Source organism: Pagrus pagrus (genome assembly GCF_965226575.1).
Source record: "Pagrus pagrus genome assembly, chromosome: 6".
NCBI lineage: Eukaryota > Metazoa > Chordata > Actinopteri > Spariformes > Sparidae > Pagrus > Pagrus pagrus.
Window position 1 is genome coordinate 23007092 of NC_140190.1, and position 20064 is coordinate 23027155.

Below are 20064 nucleotides of genomic sequence, written 5' to 3' on the forward strand. Positions count from 1 at the left end.
TTGCTGTTAGAAAAAGCTTAGAAAAGAAAAGCTAAATTATACAAAAACAAAAGATCTTCTTCATCATATTTCTCAGTTTGTCTTCGTTTAAAACTTGGCATGAAGCTTTTAATGACTCCACCGCACATGAGAAATCTTCCTGTTTCTTTCATCTAGATTTACTCCAAAAGAAAGTGGTTTCGCACATTGTGCACATGCATCTTTTGTGTTGTGAAACTTACAATATTCATGACAGCCAGGATGTACTGCTCGATGTCTCTGCGACCATGGTAACCCACCATCATCTTGTCTGCCACCACCAGCGTCTCTACGTAGCGCTCCCGGCTGACTGAGCGCTTCAGAGGCAGCTGGCCGCGACCGACGTGATGAGGAGGCGTCTTCAGAGTTCGCTGCCACCATGAAGCGCCTTTCATCGGCTTCTCGTCTGAGGAAGGTCGTACACGTTTACGTTTCAGGAGAAAAAGGAAACCCACAAAAGCACAGCAGCAATCACTCACTGTGCTTTTTTTTATTTGTTGTAACTGAACAAGATATCACCGATGATCGTCTGAAACACTTTCCCAAACAGGATGATGCCTAAACACACCTTCCATGAATACAGAGCAGGATAAGATTTACAAAGTGAGATGTTTTTTGAAACATGAATCTGTCAAAAGATGCTTTTCTGAACATATTTCTGCTTTTTCAGCAACGCCCTGTAACACAGACTCAGTCACACCCAATCACAACTGGGAACTTAGGCACAACCACAATCTTCTGCTGCTGGCTGCTAATCAACCTGAGGTAGTTTACTCCTCCAGTCTGGACCAAACTGCTGCTACTAAAAAGACGAGAATATCTCTCCTCTCACCAATGACTCCGCAGGATTGGCCCTTGTACTGATGGCGGAGCGATGACCGCTTGTAAACCACATGGGGGCGCCCCTCTGCTCTCTCCCCCCTCTCTGTCCTGGTCTGGTTATCTGGTGAGACAAGGGGTTCAATCAGGTACTCCTCTCCCCCTGCAACAATCACCCCCTGCTGCAGAGAGACAGATGTGTAGAATAGAACAGAATAGAATAACAGGAATCATTGCTTTCAAGATACAAAAATCACAAACGGATGGTCTGAATTTTTCACCAAAACATGTTAATAAAACAAAAAACACAGCCCAAAATACAGATAAAGTCCAATGCTCCATCACCGATACGACTAAAATTGCGTATTCCCTATGTGTTGACAGAGAGGAATGACAGCGGAGTAGGTAGGGTTAGTTAATGTCAGGCAGGAGTGAATCAGAGGCCCTCTGAGGGATCCTGATGCTAATGGTTCAGAACACTGACAGCTGGAGAGGAGGGGGCTTCATAACAACCTCCGAGCTTCTACTGCAGCACATTTTGAGCTCAGTGTTTCGTCTTGTGTCAGTTCGTGCTTCATTTATGATCACAGTCCATGTAGTTTAGTTGTCATTGATCAGGGAGCATCACATTTGGAGAATTCACTGCCCATGTTTAAAGGTGCACTATGTAATTTTGAGGAAGAAATTTTAGTCATAAGAGAAAGATCTCCACTGAAAGATTTTTACGCCTAAAGAAAACTCATGACTGTATAACCTTAAAGGACAACACAGTTTCATACTGATTTACTTTGTTTATATTTGGCGGACCCTGCCACCTTTCTAGCTTCAAATAGTTCCTCTGAGAACAGCTTGTTTATTCAGTTATGGAAAAGATAAATATTTCTGAGTTTGTATTATTATTATTAGTATTATATTGTAAATATTTAATATTCAAAGAGTTTGAATTTCTTGTCCAAAACTAGACAGTGCCCCTTTAATGTGTCTAAAGCCACAGTGAAATCCGAGACAAAAGCTTTTGTTCCACAACGATCATCGACTTTAAATTGTGGTTGTACTACTAAATAACACAAGCTCTTAGAAAAGAAATGCACAATGACACAGTAGAGGATAAGTTCACCCGAAAATGAAAATTCAGCTATTATCTACTCACCCTCATGCTGATGGATAGTCTGGTGAAGTTTCGTCATCTACAAAACATTTCTGGAGCTTCAAAACAGTGTTGCAGCCTTCTCCTCAACAACTGAAGTAGATGGGGACTTGTTTTAAAATGCAAAGAAACAACCAAAGCCCAAAATGATTCAAACATATGTTAGTTGCATCCTCCGTCAAGCTCGAGCACCCACTGTCCCCGCCTACTTCAGTTGTTTATGAGGAGAATGCTGCAAGGTTGTTTTGCTGTGAAGCTCCAGAAATGTTTTGTGGATGACAAAACTTCACCTGACTTTCCATTGGCAAAGAGGCAAGTATCATTTTTGGGTCAACTTATCCTTTAATATTACACTCTTGCAGCTGTCCTCCTCAAGCTTGAAGTGAAGAAAAGACACCCCCTCAAATAACGGACAGAGATGAAGACATTATTTACTTAAAATAGAACAACATGTACAAACTGAGAACTTAGATAGTAATGCACTGACAACTATTACACTGTTAGATTAAACATTTATATTTGGAATCTTCTAGTTTTCTCTTTTTTTGAGAATTTCTTAAAATTCCTCCCATGTACAGCAGCATTGGTAATTATATTTCAGGTTACATTTGTTGACATTTATCACAATGTTAGCAGTTGTAAAACCCTTAATGAGAAATAATAGATTCAGCTCTTTAACATCAACATTACGGTACAATAATATGCCACATGTCACCATCAGAACTATGTCAGATAGGGCTGCATGATCCGCTAAAACAAGTCATACTGCGATTATTTTGACAGATAATTTGACTGCGATATGATTCACAATTAATGGGAATGATCATTTTTGCATCACAATTGTCATTTTCACTGAAAACAACATTTGATGGGATCCAAACAAACACAATTCTGCCTTAAGAAAAAATGCAATCTTCTTGTGAGTCGGATTATAATTCAGCCCTAATCTCAGGCTATCTAACAACTGTTCAGTGAAGAAATGAAACTCATTTTATAATTTGAGATACTTTTATATCAGAGCTGCAAGCCCAACATATCGTCCCCGCTCAGTGGTCAGACTGTCCCACTGTCCCCCCTTACAGGGGTTCTGTGTTGCCAACTGTCGGCCCATCAGAGGAAAGGATCAGGACCCCACAGACAAACACACGTGAGAGCATGAAAGAGTGAATGGGAGCGAGAAAAATGAGAGAGTGAGACAGAGAGCGATACACTAACACTTCCTTTGATTCTGCTCAGATGTGTTGGCAGCGGCCAGAGCGAGTGTCTCCCCTCGGCTCACTGCGGCAGCTTTCAAAGTGGCTTTAATCTCATAATAAAGTTAGTGATGCTCCCCTGGACACACAGCCCGCTCTCTGGTGAATGTGCTCATGCTGGTCTGACCAACAGTAATTACGTGTGCAGCTTATTAACGCTTTGTGAACACATCTAATCCTCAGCTGTGTAAACAACTGTTATTGTGGAGCCTGCTGTTTGTAGTGAGAGGATACACATACAAAGTGCTGTGAATGCAGCAAAATTATTTCAGCCAACGAAGTGATGCATCACAATTAAGTGATCCAGTCATTCAGAGATGAACTACCTTTGATCTCTTCACAAGCAGATGACTTCATGAGAATGGGCAATAAATTAAAAGGAATTACTTTACTAAGTGGTAAACAAGACCACTGTGGTAAGCTGTCGAAATTTCCAGATGATTAAAGATTATTAAAAGGTTCAGTTAGTTTTTCACTGCTTCCCATAACTCGCCCCGTTGACCACACTTCCAGTTAATCATCTCCCAGTAAACAGCACCAAGAGAGCATGCCAGAACTTGATGCATTTTGGGTTAACTGTGAAGGCTACACTTCAAACAAAGTACTTATTGGACTGTCTAACGGCACCTCCCTACATCCTCCCCATGTTGGAATAGGAGGGCTTTTTGTACCTTTCCTAAATTACACTCTCTTTATGCAGTGATTGGTCAGGCGTCCAGAGCTGATAACATAAACAAACTTTGCGCTTCTCTGTCAAGCTCTCTTTTTTCATCGCACAACTACTCCCGTCACTTTTGTGCAGTTGAGTACAACTGACTGCAACACCACGCATGCTGTCAAGGAGGGACAATGGGAAAGTGTGCTATGTAAAATTCACTGAGTCTTGCCTCTCTATCTAGGACGGCCACCTTCTAGTTAGAGCGGCAACGGTAACTCGATTGAAAGGAAATAAATCGATTAATTGTTTCAGTCATTCATCGAGCAAAAATGCACAAAGTATTCTACACATAGTCAATTATCTGTAGGGACAGAAACAAGAAAGAAATAAAGCAGCTTTTTTTGCTGTCTATCACTGCCTTTCATTCAGGTCATTTCAGTTTCCGAGGACCACACCAGTTGGTCTGGGCAAAGGTTAATGCCGGCTTGAGTACTTAAGGTTTGTTAAAATTTCATGCTTTGATGTCCAAAATCAAGCATTACTGATCCCTTATTTGCTGAGCCAGCGCTGCTGCTGCTGCTGCTGACCTTACTGGCCGTATTAGATGTGGATTAGACTTGAAGGTTTCGGTCTTACCAGGCCGTTACAGTTGCTCAGGGCCACTTTGCTTGAGTGTGGCTGGTCTTGGAGGTGTCCTACATACTGGCAATGGGGAGAGTAAGGGTGACTCCAGGCTAATCGACCTCTCTTCCAGTACTCCACCCTGAACTGCCGGGACAGCAGGCCTCCCTGCAGCGTTAGGTTCATCAGGAAGTTGTTACGGGACGTGGAGAGTTGGTAGAAGAGCTGAGAGATAGAAAAGAGAGAGAGCTCAGCTTATAAGAAAAACAGACAAAAGAAGATTAAAAAATAAAAGGAAACAATTTCAAAAAGCATAATACAGAGTCAGGCAGTCTGTCCTCAGTGCTACGTCTTCTTCTTTGGTGGTGTTGAGGCGTTTCTGCGTCCAGCGTCTCACCATTAGGTCCTACACGTACTGGGATGGCGATCTCATACTGGCCTAGACTGGACAGGAAAGCAGCTAGAAGAAGGGAAATACAGGGGGAAAAAAGAGAGAGTTAACTTAATAAAGCCAAAATTCATCTTTATCTAAGTGACTGTGATTAAAAACAGTTGAGGATTTGGGAGTTGCTTATTTCTAATAAGGCTATGGGGCTCTTTATTGAGAGAGTAACCCAGTTGGCACAGAGAAACTTGCAGGCTTTTTGGCCCATTACTGACAAGGTCCCTCCACTCCAAGAACCCCCTCCTGCATGAGGCCAAAGGGATGTTGCCATGGTTACACTGAAACTGTATACTTCCTGTCTGTCCCAGTCTGTGCCGGGGCCTGGTAGAGATTTATTGTCCAAACACACACGGCTCCAAACAGCCAACGTCAGCTAACGAACGGGGAAAAGGTCACCGGCAAATGAGTCCAGTTTTCATCAAACCTTTGGCCTCGATTGGTGGAGAAGCAGCCCCTTCCCACACAGAGTAAATACCCAGAGATCAGAGTTCCCTGGTACAGATTTGGAGAGCTCTGTACCGGGAAAAACCACTCTGTGAGCAGCAGATAGGTCTGGCTTGAATAAACAGCAAGCACAGTTACAAATGCTGCCTTCACATGGAACTCATGAGGTTGTACTGCATGTTCAACACTGGATGTTTAGTACAAAATGTGATCAGCTGCTGGTTTCAGTCATGAGAACAAAAATGGACAGTGCTTTGTTTCTTTTACAAAAAGGGTGAATGAGTCAGTGTTTGTTACATTATAATTTCACATCTAATTGTCTTCCTTCCCTATGTAGATGCACAGCTATGGAGCAAAACACACTTCTGTAACGACTTAAGAAAGCAGGATGTAAAGTTTTCGCTGAAAGTAAAATGTATATGGAAAAAATCACCGACAGCTCCATGATAGTGGAAAACAAATTAGAAGCAGGCCCCTAATTCCCTCCCTGTGTTGTCCTGCTTCTCCTCGTTACCTGAACTCCACACCCACCTGCACACCTGCTTACAACTTCCTCATTAGCTGACATAAACTACTTTAGTAAACTTTGCTTCAAGCCCCCCGTTCTGTCTGTCAGTAATGCGGCATGTCATCTGCAAAGCAACTAGTAAATTAAGTTATCAAACTAATATAGTGGAGTGAAAAGTAGAGTATTTGCCTCCAAATGTGGTGGAGTGGAAGTCTAACATGGCAGAAAATGGAAATACTCAGTACAAGTATGTCAAAATCGTACTTAAGTACAGTGCTTGAGTAAATGTGCTTAGTTACATTCCACCACTGCAAATAAGTCATTTATTTTAGTTTTTTTTGTCTTCAGCTATATGACACATTGTGAGATCTAGAGCTATCAAAAACATTCCCACTTACAAAGTCAAGAAACCACACTAATGACGGGTTCAAACAGCCTCGCAATGGACACTTAAAGGCACCGAAACAATGTCAGCACTATTTCACAAAACTTGTTGAAAACTATTAACTTCCTAAAAGAGCTCTGAGCTGTTTCCCACAACAGATCCATCCTGCTCCCACAAACCACAGCAAGTAATCAGGCAGGTGGTATTAACATTACCTTTGAAGCACAGGAAAAGCTCCTAGAGAGAAAATGAAGGCAGGGTGTCAATAAAGTAGAAATAACTCACCTCCAAGGAAGAAATTAAGGAGACCTCACACAGAATAAACTGTACACTCATGAAAACCAGTGAAACAAATTAGTTTGTAGCTTGAACTAAAAGGTTTGAGCGTGTGTGTTTATCTCTGCAGGATTTCCAACATATCACGCTCAGTGTCTCCTCCCTCCCACAGAGGACATATGTAGTTCCTGTAGATACTTACTTAATAATTCATTTTAAATATCCACATTATCACCTCCCTGTTTCTCTGATAGTTTATGTTGTTTCCCGTAACAGACGCACACCAGATGTTCAGAGAAACTATATAGTTGAAACTAAACACTGTACGTGACGTGGAGTGTCAATCACGTCTGAAAGTTTAGTTACATCAGAGCAAACGTATCAATGGTTTTGCAGCTGTCTAGTTTTGAGAAGATAGATGAAGAATGCCTTTATCCTTTAATGGTTAGGGAATTGAGCAAATTGAGACCTTGCAGAAGCTACAGAAGATTAAATTGTTAAGTCGACATCAAAGCAAAAAGAGCAAGCTGACAGTGGAAACCCACTTGCTAAATTTAACAAGAGACACTCCCAAAAAGGGCTTCATACAGAAGCTTCTGTGCTGATAAATACACCCATCCACCCATGAGCAGGGGATCACACTCCTTTCTGTTATCATCAAATGAAAATAGTGGAAGGAAATACTCTGGATGGGAAACTGTCCCTCCCTTCATCCCAGACACACCTTCATAGCACCTCAGGATTGACGCTGCTCTGCTTCGCTTGAAACAACTACTACAAGAGCTGGTGAAATAGTGAAATGTGCTCACTTGTTGATGGATCAATCCCATTCCAACTTTTACCCCTCATGTTTGATTGCCCCCTTGCCTCTCAGAACAAAGTTACAAGGGGTAATGGTTGAAATCTCCCTACATTTACATTATCAGTTGTTGTCGATGGTGTTTATGTAAACAGACATGACTGGGCATTTCCAGTATTCCGTTTTTATCTGGATGATTTCTCAGTAACAACAGATTAGTTAAATGTTGGGCATCACAGGCCAACAAAGTGGGAAATGCTATATTGAAATATGCCAAAGTGTGGTACTGTCATGCACAAATCAGCAATAACGATATAACTTTAGCTAGTGACATTACTGACAATGGTTAAGTGTGATGTCTCAACAGAGCCGAAAGGAAACTAAAAGACAGCATCCACCCCAACCACAGTCTATTCACCCTGCTGCCATCTGGCAAAAGATACAGAAGTGTCTGCTGCCGTACCACCAGACTATGGAGCAGCTTCATTCCCACGGCCATGAGACTCCTGAACTCACCCTCAACACTGAAGGACACAAGGACTTTAAACATTATTTAGTTTTCAAACACTTGTACAACCTTGTACCTTGTAGATAGCAAGTTAGCTACCAAGACATCAGCAAACTAGAAGCGAATGTAAGAAAAGGGCCATAATTCATAGAAACAACAGGAAGTTCACATAACCCTCAGTTTGCAGTGTGCCTCTGAAAGACCTCCGTTTGGGGGCCATGAAGCCGTAACACTTCACCCTACCCCTCTATCCCAACAAGACTTGGGACACCCTACATGAACATACAAAATGGCGGGGTAGGGCGCGGGCGGGGTGTATGTAGGATTGGGCCAATATATGCCTAAAGTAAAATACTTTTGTATCCTTCCAGATGACGAGGTAGTGGCAGTTGACAAACCTTTCGGAAGGCCGCCAAAGACTCTTTTTTTCTTAGGACACTGAAACAGGCCAAACTCCCACAGAAACTGCTACTGGATTTCTACGGGAGCACAGTTGAAACCATCCTGATGAACAGCGTCACAGTGTGGTATGCCAGCTGCACAGCCACCGGCGGCCCAGCGCATTGTCGGGATGGAGCGCCCTCCACTGGACAACATATATGCCAACAAACCTGGAAAGAAAGCTAGCAGTACAATAAGAGATAGCACACACCCTGCCCACTCCCTGTTTGACATTTCAGGACAGTAAAATCCAGAACAGAACAGCTGAAAAACAGCTTCTATCCAAGAACTGTGGCCTCCATCACTCCCCTCCAAAAGAACAGCCACTAACAAACTTCACTGGAGACACTTTGCACTGATGTTGCTTTTAATTACGGATGCTGCTTCGACTTATGTATTGGTTTTCTGTTCTATTTATAAGCTTTTGTCTATTTGTCTTTATTCTACATTCTGTTTACTGTTACATGTCTTTTATTTATATTTTATTTTACTTCAGAAAGAAGAATGCCAAACAAAGTTTCGTTGTACCTAGGTATAATGACAATGAAGAAATCTTGAATCTAAATCTGTTCAAGACTTTACTTAAAATGAGTCCTTGCTCCTCCAACTACTACTGGTACTATGAAAGATACAAGCAGCTACCAAAATGAGGTTTGTGCTATGCCACGTCTAAATAAAAAATATACAAAGATATTAGTGTGCTTTCAACTTTGTGGAAGCTGTTTGGAGAAGATCCTTGTCTGTTTCACCATAACAACGTCCCAGTGCACAAAGCCAGCTTCATAAAGAAATGTTTTTTCCAGGTTTGGTGTGGAGAAACTTAATTGGCCTGCACAGAGTGCTGACCTCAACCCCACCCAACACCTTTGGAATTAACTGGAATGCCGACTGTGAGCCAGACCTTATCGCCCAACATCAGTGGCCCACCTCACTAATACTTCTGTGGCAGAATGAGAGAAAATCCCTGCAGCTAGGATCAAATGCCTTGTGGAAGTGTATACTGTGTAACGATACATGAATTTTCTGTATACTTAAAAAGGAATGGACTCCAGGCCTTGGCCATGGTTGTTCTTTCAAAACACATCAACAAGGAGAGAAAAATAAAAGTTTGAATAAGCTAAAAGGTCCACCTGCTGCAAATTTGTCCTCTCACACTCTCTAAATAAGCCCTTAGAAACTAACAGCATATTATGCACACAGCTGGACACAAGAGACATCTTTATGTTTCTAGTAATTATCCTATTATTTCATTTGTTGTTGCAAGAGGTTTAATCAAAAATGACTCAATGGGGTTATCATCTGTGTTAGGATATCAGCCAAGGCCTGGACCAGAGTCAAGTTCATAGTGAAGAGAAAGAGACAGACATAGAGGGAGAGTAAGAGGATCATAAAAATAAAAGATTTTATAGCCAAGCCTTGTTTTTAATATCATGTTGTGTGTGGTGTTTAAAAGCAAATAAAAACATTGTTGTAGCTGTATACAATTATAGTTTAACACCGGCCAACAACAACAGAAGAACAACAAAAATGCTTAAGTTCAATCTGTAGTTGATACAGCACAGAATGGAGAGAAGTTTACCATTGTTCAGTTGTACATACTACCAACACTGCAGTGATACAAAGCTGGATGAGTTCCTGTTTAAGAGTTGGGTGAAAACTCTCTCATCTCCTTTTTCATTTGTCATTCAATTCATTGTTAATATAAAAAATATGAATTAGTGTAGCTTTAAAGCTCTAACTGTCTGTACCTGTGGAAAATGAAGTCTCTGAGGGAGTGAGCCACGTCAGGGTTTGAGGGGTGGGTTACTTAAAGGAAGCAGCGTGGCAGACTATTGGAGACAGATGGCTGTGAGAGGTCAGAGGTTAAGTTTAGGAAATACACAATCACAGCCTTGTTCTGGGTGACGAGACACGGACACTCAGGGATTTTATGTCTTTGCCTTCGGGGAATTTTAGTCGCTGCAGCTTCAGTGTGTATGTGAGCAAGCCAGGGAGACTGTGTGGTGAGAGGTGAGGGGGGCAGGCACGTGGCCGTGCCACAGCAACATGATTTGTGGAGGCAGAGTTCAAGTTCAGCAGTCCAGACCTGCAGGCCTGGAGTGTGCCTCAGACACCCAGACAGCCCGGTCAGACCTGAAATGTTTTCTATGGCTCATTTCACAAAACTTTTTCTCATCTGAGCACCGTGAACTACAAATTAAAAGAAATACAGTACACGTGCTGATCCTTAAATTACAATTAATCAGATACAAATTAAAACAGGTTTTTTAAACATGAGGTAGCACTCAGAAGGTTGTTTTGTGTTACTGAAATGAGAAACAGACTTCAGTCTGGGCGTCTTGATCATAAAATACATTAAAGTACTCTTGTTCTCAAAGACTGAAAATAATTAAAGCTCCCCACAGTAGAAAGCTAAGAAAGCAATTATGTTTTCCCACTACTTATAAAGATCACAGAGAATACATTGTGTGCTGTTAATTCTGTGTTTAATTCTCACTCAGGACTCTGAAAGTCTTTTCACACTGAATTTCGGATTGGTTTGAAAAGGTCAACTCGTGTTATGCAACCTGGCTGCAGACCTGCGCCAGACGAGGGTGGGACACCAGTCAGACAGTTTTTGGCGGGAAAGGGTGAACACATATTTCTAATAATAACTACAGGATTACTCTGGTAATTATATAACTGTAATAGGATTACTGTAACTTTCATATAGTGAAGACGTCTAGCCTTCTTACCATGGGTTCAGATTTACTCATGAATGAGCTGCGGTGACTTTTCAGTCTGGACACTGCATGGACAACTTTAAATAAAGCAAGTGTTGTTATACAGTTGTATTCATGTAGGTACGGCTGGGTACCACTTCTCAATGCATGTTTGGTACCCACCAAAATGTTCCTATAGCAACCGAGTTTTAAAAACTGCCAGTTACTGAAAACTGTTATTAAATGTCAAATTCATAAACTTGTCAACTTGTACTCTGATCACATAGTCCCTGATTGAAAAATGTATTTTGCCTATTTTAGACTATTTTGTTTAACAGTAGACCACATTCACACGGCGGCCATTCTCCTCTGACATCACGCACAGGATGGGAAACTCATATATCACACTGTGTTCCAGTTTTCATGTCCAGTTTTGTATTAAAGTTGGGAATCTTACAAATTAGCCCATTAGCTACTGTTAGACAACAACTAACGTTAGCTTTCAACTACCTCCTAGCTAACGGTACTGTTTGATAGTGTTACCCGCAGATTCCACTGGATACGGTACAGCTACGGTACGGCTGCGTTACGGCCCCGGTACGATTGTGCTCCGTCGTCCTCGTCCGGCAACCCCCACCAGTTGCGTTTTGAGTCCGCTACGGCGCAGCTCCGCCGATCAGCTGGAGAAACGAAACCGAGGAATTCCCGCGATAATTACATTATCACACACGAACGCAGTTATATGTATGTGCTATAAACACAACAACACAAAGTGTTCCCGACCGACGGATTAGAAGAAGAGCTTGTATTTGTCTCTTTTTTGAGGTTTTTGTGTTTGTATCAACACGGAGTGTTTTATTTTGAAAATCAACCGGATTTCTTGTTGTTGTTTCGTGTCTGACTTCCTGTCTGCTCTGTGCTAAATTCGGCTGAATTGCTGCGTTGTGTTGCGGCGTCCGCCAGAATAGAAGTCCTGCGTATCTGCTCCGCAGGGCTGCGGACTGCCGGAGCTGGCACGCAGCAGACACGCAGCGCAGCGGACCTGGTGGAAGTTAACACATAGACTAAAGTGCTACGGATCAGCTCCGCCGCCGTGGCGGAGCCGTAACGCAGCCGTACCGTATCCAGTGGAATCTGCGGGTTACACGATACGATAGACAAGGTGCAAATTAACGCTAAAATATTAACACACATCTTTGGCACATTTATTTAAGCCTACAAGTAATGTTAGCTAGGTAGTGATTGAATGCTAAAATTAGCTAACGGGTGACCAAATATGTTGTTTTACCTTTTTGCTTGTCATTTGGCTGCTGATCAATTGGAAAGCAGTGAAGTGATAATCACATCACAGTACGACATTTGAAATTCCCACCGGAGGAAAATGGCCGCCGTGGGGATATTGTCCACGACGAGCAAAAAGCAGTAGCAAGCGTGGAGTCCTCAAAACTCAACACCTGTCACTGCAACTTTTCTAACACAAAAAGCAAAGCTAGCCACGGCAACACATCTAACTCGAGAAAACACCTGATAAAACACGACATATCTAAAAGCTGAAGAGTGTACCGTGTTTAATAGCCTGAAGTCCCCTGCAGTACGCACAGCTGACGTTAACATGCCTGCAGCTAGCGCGTAAGAGGTTTAACCCACTGGGGACGGGAAAAACTGTAAGTGAGGCATTAACAACATCAATATCTTCAGGTAATTGATTAACTAGTTGGATAAGTTGTTGTTGGAAATAACTGGTCTTTTTTCACTGTTTTGGTTGACGTTAGCTTCACACTTTTACTAGCATTAGCCAACACTCGGCCACAGAACTTTTTTACAACTTGAATTATATTTTTGTTATTACAAAGAGAGTAAAATATCCAAAAAAGTACAGCTGGATACCAGTATTGATTCCAGGTATTGGTATCGGTTCAAGTGTGAAAGGTAGGCAGTAGGCTAATCACGATCCAAGGTGTCAGTCAGCCTGATGTTGCTAACTTTATAGCAATTTTCAACACATTATTCATAATTGGCTCCTCTCACCTTGCGATTGAGCGAACTCATCTCTGTGACCTCCTTCGACCTCGGTGGCAAACATGATGAGGATGACAGTGCAGACCAGACCAGTCCTCCATAGCGTTTCCATGGTTACTACAGTATTTGCTATAGTAACAGACTTCAGTGCAGTGCTCCCCGGGAGTCTGTCCCAACATGTCTTCTGCCCTCTCGGATGCCCCGTCGCCTAGCAGTAGGACAGCTCAGCGCTCTGTTGGGCCATGGCTGCAGGAAGATCCGTGAGCTCAGACAGACATAGCAGCCTCTGCAGCGTGTTGATCAGCAATTGGCGATGGATCCTGGACAAGACCTCGCAGAAGTAGAAAAAGCCTGGACAGATCTCCCAAGGGGTTCAGCAGCAGCAGTGGTGGGTTTCTGTTCTCTGTAGCCCTGCAGAAGAGAAATTGTTCAGTCAGGAAGAGGAAGGCAAGGAAAGGGAGTGAAAAGGGAGGAGAGAGACAGATTTAAGCTCAAAAAGGTGGGAGGAACAAGGGAGACATAGTGAAACAGACTTAGAGAGAGGGAGCATGAGATCCCATTGACCCATGCAGTTCCCAGTCTAACAAGACAAATCTACCCAGTTCATATTCAGCGTCCAGTGAAGGACCGCCCAGTCCTGCATTGTTCCTTCAGCTAATCAATCTTGGCTTTGGCGAAGGACAAACACCCTGTCTTTCACTCTGATGACCAGAGACAACAGCAGGTCCCAACCTGGGGCCCCTAAGGCCCTGCTCTTTAAACTGCCTGCCCACCGGAAAGAGTTCAAACACAAAGGAAGCCATTGATCTTGTAAAAAGCTGCGCTTAATGCCCAAACAGGGCTTGAAGTGGGTATTATGTCAGAGGCTCTGGGGGTAAAATGAGCCAATTTGAGAGGAGCAGCAGGTTGCCATCACTGCTACGCTGACTGACTGTGGTGGTTGGTTGTATGGCTGAGTGACTTGCTGGCTGGCTGCCTGACTGTGCAGCTTACTAATTGGCTGGCATCCTGGCTAGCAGACTGGTGGTATGAGTGCCTATATGAACTTTGTTTACACCTGAGACAAAGAATAAGAGTATTGCAATAATTATAGTTGGACCAATACAGGGTTTTTGTTATTTTTTTATTTCAGGTTTTAAAATCGGATAACAACATCAGCCAGAAGTAATATCTTAAAAACCATAAACACTCTGCTACTTCCCAGTTAGCTCTGCTTAATGTTACACACCAGAAATTATTCTTCCCTGCCAACACAGGAAAATGCACTGTGCTGCCCCTGGCAACTACTGTTTATAGAGTTGTCGAAGAAGAAGTTGATTTCCAGTGTGTAACATTAAGCAGAGCTAGGAGCTAACTGGGAAGTAGCAGGGTCCTGTTTTTTAAATTATGTGGTAGAGGAATCAGAGGAAGCTAGCAACATGTCAGGTATTTTTGGCAGTATTTTACTCTGCATTACCCCACCAGTACAACAGCAACATGCTCAGTATGCAAGGCTGTAATTTCGAGGGGTGGCATGACTGTTGCCAATTTCAACACCAGCAACCTCATAGCAGTTGAAGACGTATCACACGAAAGAGCACAACGAAACTACCCAAAGCCAAGGTATCAGAATCTGTATCGGAAAGGAAAAAATGGCATCGGAACATCTCTAGAAGGAATCAGACGACATATGTGACTGTTAATTATGCAGTCTAGTGACCATGAGGGGTACCTGTAATGATCTCTGAAAGGTGAAGGAATGAAGGAACTTTTTGGTAATCTAGTACTCAATTTCAGTAAAGGGAAGACATACAACAGGACACATCGGTGGGGCCTGGCTTTCCACCAACATATAGTTGTGTATCATCTGCATATTACTTCACAATGCCAGTGAAATAATAACATACATTTCCAGGAATAACAGTAGAGGGATTGATCCTTCCTTTTTCAACCACTGAATAGAAAGTGAAGTTTGTCTGACAGCTTGTACCTCCTGATCATTACAAGAGGTACAAATCCAGCCAGCCAGACATCACAGATTAAAATCTTGGGTCACTTGTTCATTTTCCACACAACTCATTTAAATGTCCTGTGCTATACATAAACCCCAAGCTCCTTTTTAATTGAGCACTATTCCGTTTGAGTACATACATATAGACCAACATAGAGTGCGTCTGCTTTATAATAACAATGGAAAATGACTTCCTCAGACCCAGAGTGCCCATTACAAAAACAGACCAGAGCCAGGATCAGGAGTCACATTTTCATGGGTGCCCTTCTCTTTGACTTGAGTTTCCTGGCTGTGGATTGCAGTGTCAGCTAAAAACCAACCCTTGCTATTCTCCAGTTAAGTCTGCCCACCCAGTTCACTCTTGTCCCAGCCTCCCTCCCTCCCTCCCCTCCATCCCTCCCTCAGTGCCGTCTGGGGGAGAGAAGAGCGAGCGGAGACGCCACACTGGCCCAGATGGCTGGCGGCTAACCAACTGCAGCCAAAGGTAATCGGAAGCAGATGGGAAACCTTTTGGTGACGAGAGCAGGGGGAACAAGTTGCCTCCTGAAAAGAGGAGGGAAAAAAACGAGCGCAAAGCCCGAGGGGAATGAAAGAGAGACAGCAGAGTGTAAGCTGCTCAAACCAGCTGGGAGAGCCATTCTTGAGTGTTAATACCCTGAACTGAGTGTGGAGGAATGAGTTGCAAAGAGCCCTAATGTGCCTCTCGTTTCATTTCAAACAGCAATGGGAAGGTAGAGTCAAAGGAGAGTTTGCTTAAAAAACACTAAGGGGTCTTTGTACTGTTGCAGCTTCCCCTCATACGTGGAACAACTGAAAGTCTTTCTCTCTTCCCCTCCCTCAGGCTTTCTCTCAGTCATTTCCTGCACAAGCCAAACTCCCCTCCATTTTCATTACTTCTTCTGCTCCCGCTCTCAATTTATTGTGGGGTTATTAAACTTGCAGCTTGATATCAAGTGCTTTTCATTACTACTAACTCTCCTCTTGTTTATTTAAACAAGAGAAAGGGGGAGAGCCTGGACCCCCCTCCCAGTGCTGTCCCTTGGTGCTTTTCAAGTACAGCAAAAAAGATTTGTGGATGGCCTTCAGAAGATCCCCACAACAACATGCATGCACCGCCTTCTTGCTAAATTATTACTCCATAATAAACCGCACAAAAATGCAGCTGAATTAGGAGTTAGCTGTCTCTCAGAGGTGATGGTGTCGTACATCTTCCGTGGTCTGTTGTGCAAAACTTTCCCTCTGGGCTGTATCACTTTTGGCAAAATAAAAAACGTATGTTTGTCAGCAGGCCAAGCGAGCACATACGGCGACTCTCTGCTCCGTGTTTTGCTTGGATTAGCTGCAAATATGGAGCGTATATATAGCTGCAATCAAGGCCAAGAAAAGAAAGTGGTCCGAGCTGCAGACAGGCCGCACTATTTCCAGTGCAATCACAATTTGCAAAAGAGAAAAGAAGGAGGGGAGAAGAAAGGGGTCGTTGTTAACAAGAGAGAGAAAAGTTGGACCGCTCAGGATAATTAGGTGGGAATTTAAGGGTGGGCCAAATTCGCGATGTAATCAAGGCAGTGGACCCAGAAGCCTTTTGACACGTCATTTTTTCAACTTGTCATCTCGTAGTGAGCAGGGAATGGTGCTTAATTCATGTGGCGTAAAGGATGTACAGTGAGTGTTTTTTTTTTCTTTTAAAGACTAGAGCTAACTATGCTGTCCTTGTCTTTAACTGTTGCCAGGGAGAGCGGAGCTATCCGAAAACTAGCACACTAATCAAAGCCATATGACCGGCTCAAAGTAAAGTCTGTGTGGAGCGAACAGATGCTAAGTGTCCCTCAGCTTAGCTTCAAGTCTAGTGCTCCCCCACTCTCTCTCTCTCTCTCTCTCCCTCTCGTGCACACACACACACACACACACACACACACACACACACACACACACCATCTCCACTTTGATCAGGGAGTAGCTCATGAATCAGCTTTAGGTTCAGTTTATTATTTCATTAAACCAGCGGTGCGGCTTCGCTTTTCTAAAAAGACCATGAGGCTGTGGGATCAAACAGCCCATAAGATAATGTCACAAGTCAGATGCAGCGACCAATTACTCCCTCACTGGACAAAAAAAAGAAAAGATTCTCACAGATCTCCACATGAAATCCTGAGCAGGTGATGGAACTAACACAAAGAACTGAGGGATACTTCTCAGACTAAACTCTAATTCTCTCCGTCTGCTGCAAAGACAGAAAGAGAAAGAGGCAGGCATTCCTTTCTCGGTTTCCCCAAATAAACAGCGTGCAGATGAAAAGTGGGAACATAAACAGGCCGGAGAACCTCGGATGTGCTCCCCTCGCTCTGAAAATGTGCCTCTCGAGTCTGAAACAATATTTAGTGAGAGAGAGAGCTGACTCGACACGAAGTTAGTCAGCCAGCAGCACTGGGAACGGAGCAGATGGTAGTGGAAGGTTTTCTCTGTCTCTGTCTTTTATCATATTCATTTCTTGGCAGCTTTTATCTTCTTTACAACTGCAAACTGTCCAAAACACCAAAAATAAACCTAGTTTACTGTCACGTGAGAAAAGTGGCAAGCCCACATGTTTGAGAGGATGGAGCCATAAATGTTTGGCATTTTTTGCTTAAAACATTTCCAACCCAATCGCCAGAATAAATGTTGGCAATGGAAGTTAATGCAAAACCACAGATATGTTGCAACTGTACGTTTCTTTAGCTTCTGCTTTAGGTTTCAATTCTATCTTGTGAGGATGCTGCGCTCACATTCTGATTAAGTTTAGGCACAAAAACTGATCATGTTTTGGCTTTAAATACCTGTTTTCATCACCACAAACATGGCTAGAGATATCCTATCTTACCGTCAAGAATATTTGTTTTTTGTTGCCACTAACGCAGCTTGAAATTGTCTCGACGTCCACTTGAAAACACCCAGTGGTGTCTCGCGTACAAATGTCGAAACACAGTCTTGAACTGTGGTCATTGGCTAGTCAACCTTATCGACCTGCCATCTCCTGAATCTTCTTATGTGAAAGTCAGGTCATAAACATGTAATGTAAACATGATTTATAGAAACGTCAATACGTAGCCTATGACACGCACAAACGTGAAGGTATCAGTGGTTTGCAGAAACTGGAAGTTAACTGCCCATCAAGCTAATGGGCCTGCTGGCACTGGTGCGCCTTACTTTTTCATTTAGCTGCACCCATTAACACATTTTATTTCAATTTCTGAACGCATTATGTAAATTATTGTAGACGGGAGTAAAAGGTGCAGATGTTCTTTTTCATTTGAGTCACGGCACATGTAACAAGAAGTTCTGATAACCTCGAGTTAGTTAGGATCTCACAAAGTGCTGATGATTACGAGACAGCGATAGAGAGAGATAAGATATTTTGTTACAATGTTTCTACAGGCTACGTTTTTTTTTAATCTGACCTGCTGAAAATGAGTGAAAATGCTTAGTCATCAGGATAAAATACCGTGCCATTGATCATGTTATAATAAACTTCATGAGGAAAAAACGCGCACAGTTATCGGCCGATATACCAAGTTGAGGTACCGTATCATGCAAATCCCGTAACCTAGGAAAACTACAAATAAACAATGCAAATGATGGCACCTAGGATAAAAACATATATTATTTATTCTCATACAATCTAATATGTCGATAAAGTATGGCCAAATAAAACCATTTAAAGGTGCATTTACATTTATTCTACCAAAATATAAACAAAACAGAATGATGCTGGGCAAAGGTCAAGAGAGCAATGCTTTCTGCAGAGTCAGCCGGCACACAGGTCATACAGTCACATCCATCAGTGTAAAGGTGAGCTTTAACATGATGGAGGTGTCATGTCTCAGTCCCCGTAGGAGGCTGCATGGGCACAGTCCTCCTCCATCAGTGAGGAGCTGCAGGTTGCTCCTCACAACCCTCACTAATGTACCTGATGTCTGCTGCCGGCCACATCATCTCTTCACCGGCCTGCACACTCACACACTCACACACACACACACTGACTGCCTCATCAGCCAACAAGGAGATCCCAGCCATAACTCAGAGCTGAGACAGATTTTTGGAGGAGCATTATACAAAAACCGTGAGACAACATCAGCAGTGCACCATGACGCAATGAAAAACACTAAAAGCCAACATGAGGACGATATTCTCCTAAAGTCTGCAGAAACCTATCTGGAGAAATGAGCGCAGCCTCCTGCCAGCATCATGTCACGGCCGTTTTCCTCCAGAGTCGTGCATGAAAAAGCGGACAGCGGGGCCGGACTCGGTGACCTACCTTCCCGTGTCCCCTTGCAGGAGTTTCCGCCGTGTCTGTCCTCGGTCCTCCGCAGCGGAGCGGAGAGGAGCGGAGCGGAGCGGAGAGGAGGCGGCGCCGGCGGATGACTGAGGAGACTCAACTTCTTCCACTTCCAGGAGCAGGGAGCCGCAGTTTGACATCAAGCCACACACACTTGGAATATTTGACTTCCGGTTACAACTTGCAAAATAAAAGTCGTAATGTACAGAACCTGAAACTTTGGTTCTGTCCACAGAGGTATTAAATCATGGCTGAAAGAGAAGCAACTGTTTTCACGCCTAATACATCTGCACAGACATGTGTGTAGCCTACTTTTACAGCAGAGCTACTACATTTTCCTGCCGGTTTTACAAAGAGCCGAAGTCACGCCCCTTCCGGTTTGCTCAATGGCACCTTGTTTCAGAAAAATCAATTTCTTAACACCCACCTCTCCAGTACTGAGTTCCCTCCCCAGACAGTTTAACAACCATTCACACCTGGGCTCACCTAGCCTTAGCAACCCACTGAAGGCCGGTTGGGTCAGCGATCGACAAGTGGCCCTGACAACTCTGAAGCTCAGAGCTCACACTGTCCTTTACGACTCTGTAAGGACACTCCAGCACAGAGTTTAAAAGCCTGCAGCTCCCCTCCAGTTAGTCAGAACTGAAGAAACCTCTTGGATGAGAGGTGAAACATCTTCAAGATACTGAAACACGTCCAGTTGCCTACGATACAGCACC

General features: G+C 43.2%; 1 protein-coding gene across 4 annotated transcripts in view; it reads right to left on the reverse strand.

Moving 5' to 3' along the window:
- The window catches only part of adamts10 (ADAM metallopeptidase with thrombospondin type 1 motif, 10), a 53710-nt gene extending 34302 nt beyond the window's left edge, over positions 1-19408 (reverse strand). The window contains exons 1-6 of one of the 4 annotated variants that reach the window (XM_084355613.1): positions 19325-19408; positions 13053-13454; positions 4837-4976; positions 4532-4741; positions 851-1019; positions 222-424 (exon numbers count right to left, since the gene is read on the reverse strand). In XM_084355613.1, the coding sequence (XP_084211739.1) occupies positions 222-424; positions 851-1019; positions 4532-4741; positions 4837-4976; positions 13053-13155 (825 nt within the window). In that variant the 5' untranslated portion in view covers positions 13156-13454; positions 19325-19408. Of the gene's footprint in view, positions 1-221; positions 425-850; positions 1020-4531; positions 4742-4836; positions 4977-13052; positions 13455-19324 lie in introns of those variants that run through there. The other 3 variants (XM_084355614.1, XM_084355615.1, XM_084355616.1) reach the window with 3 other exon arrangements.
- Positions 19409-20064: the final 656 nt, after the last annotated feature.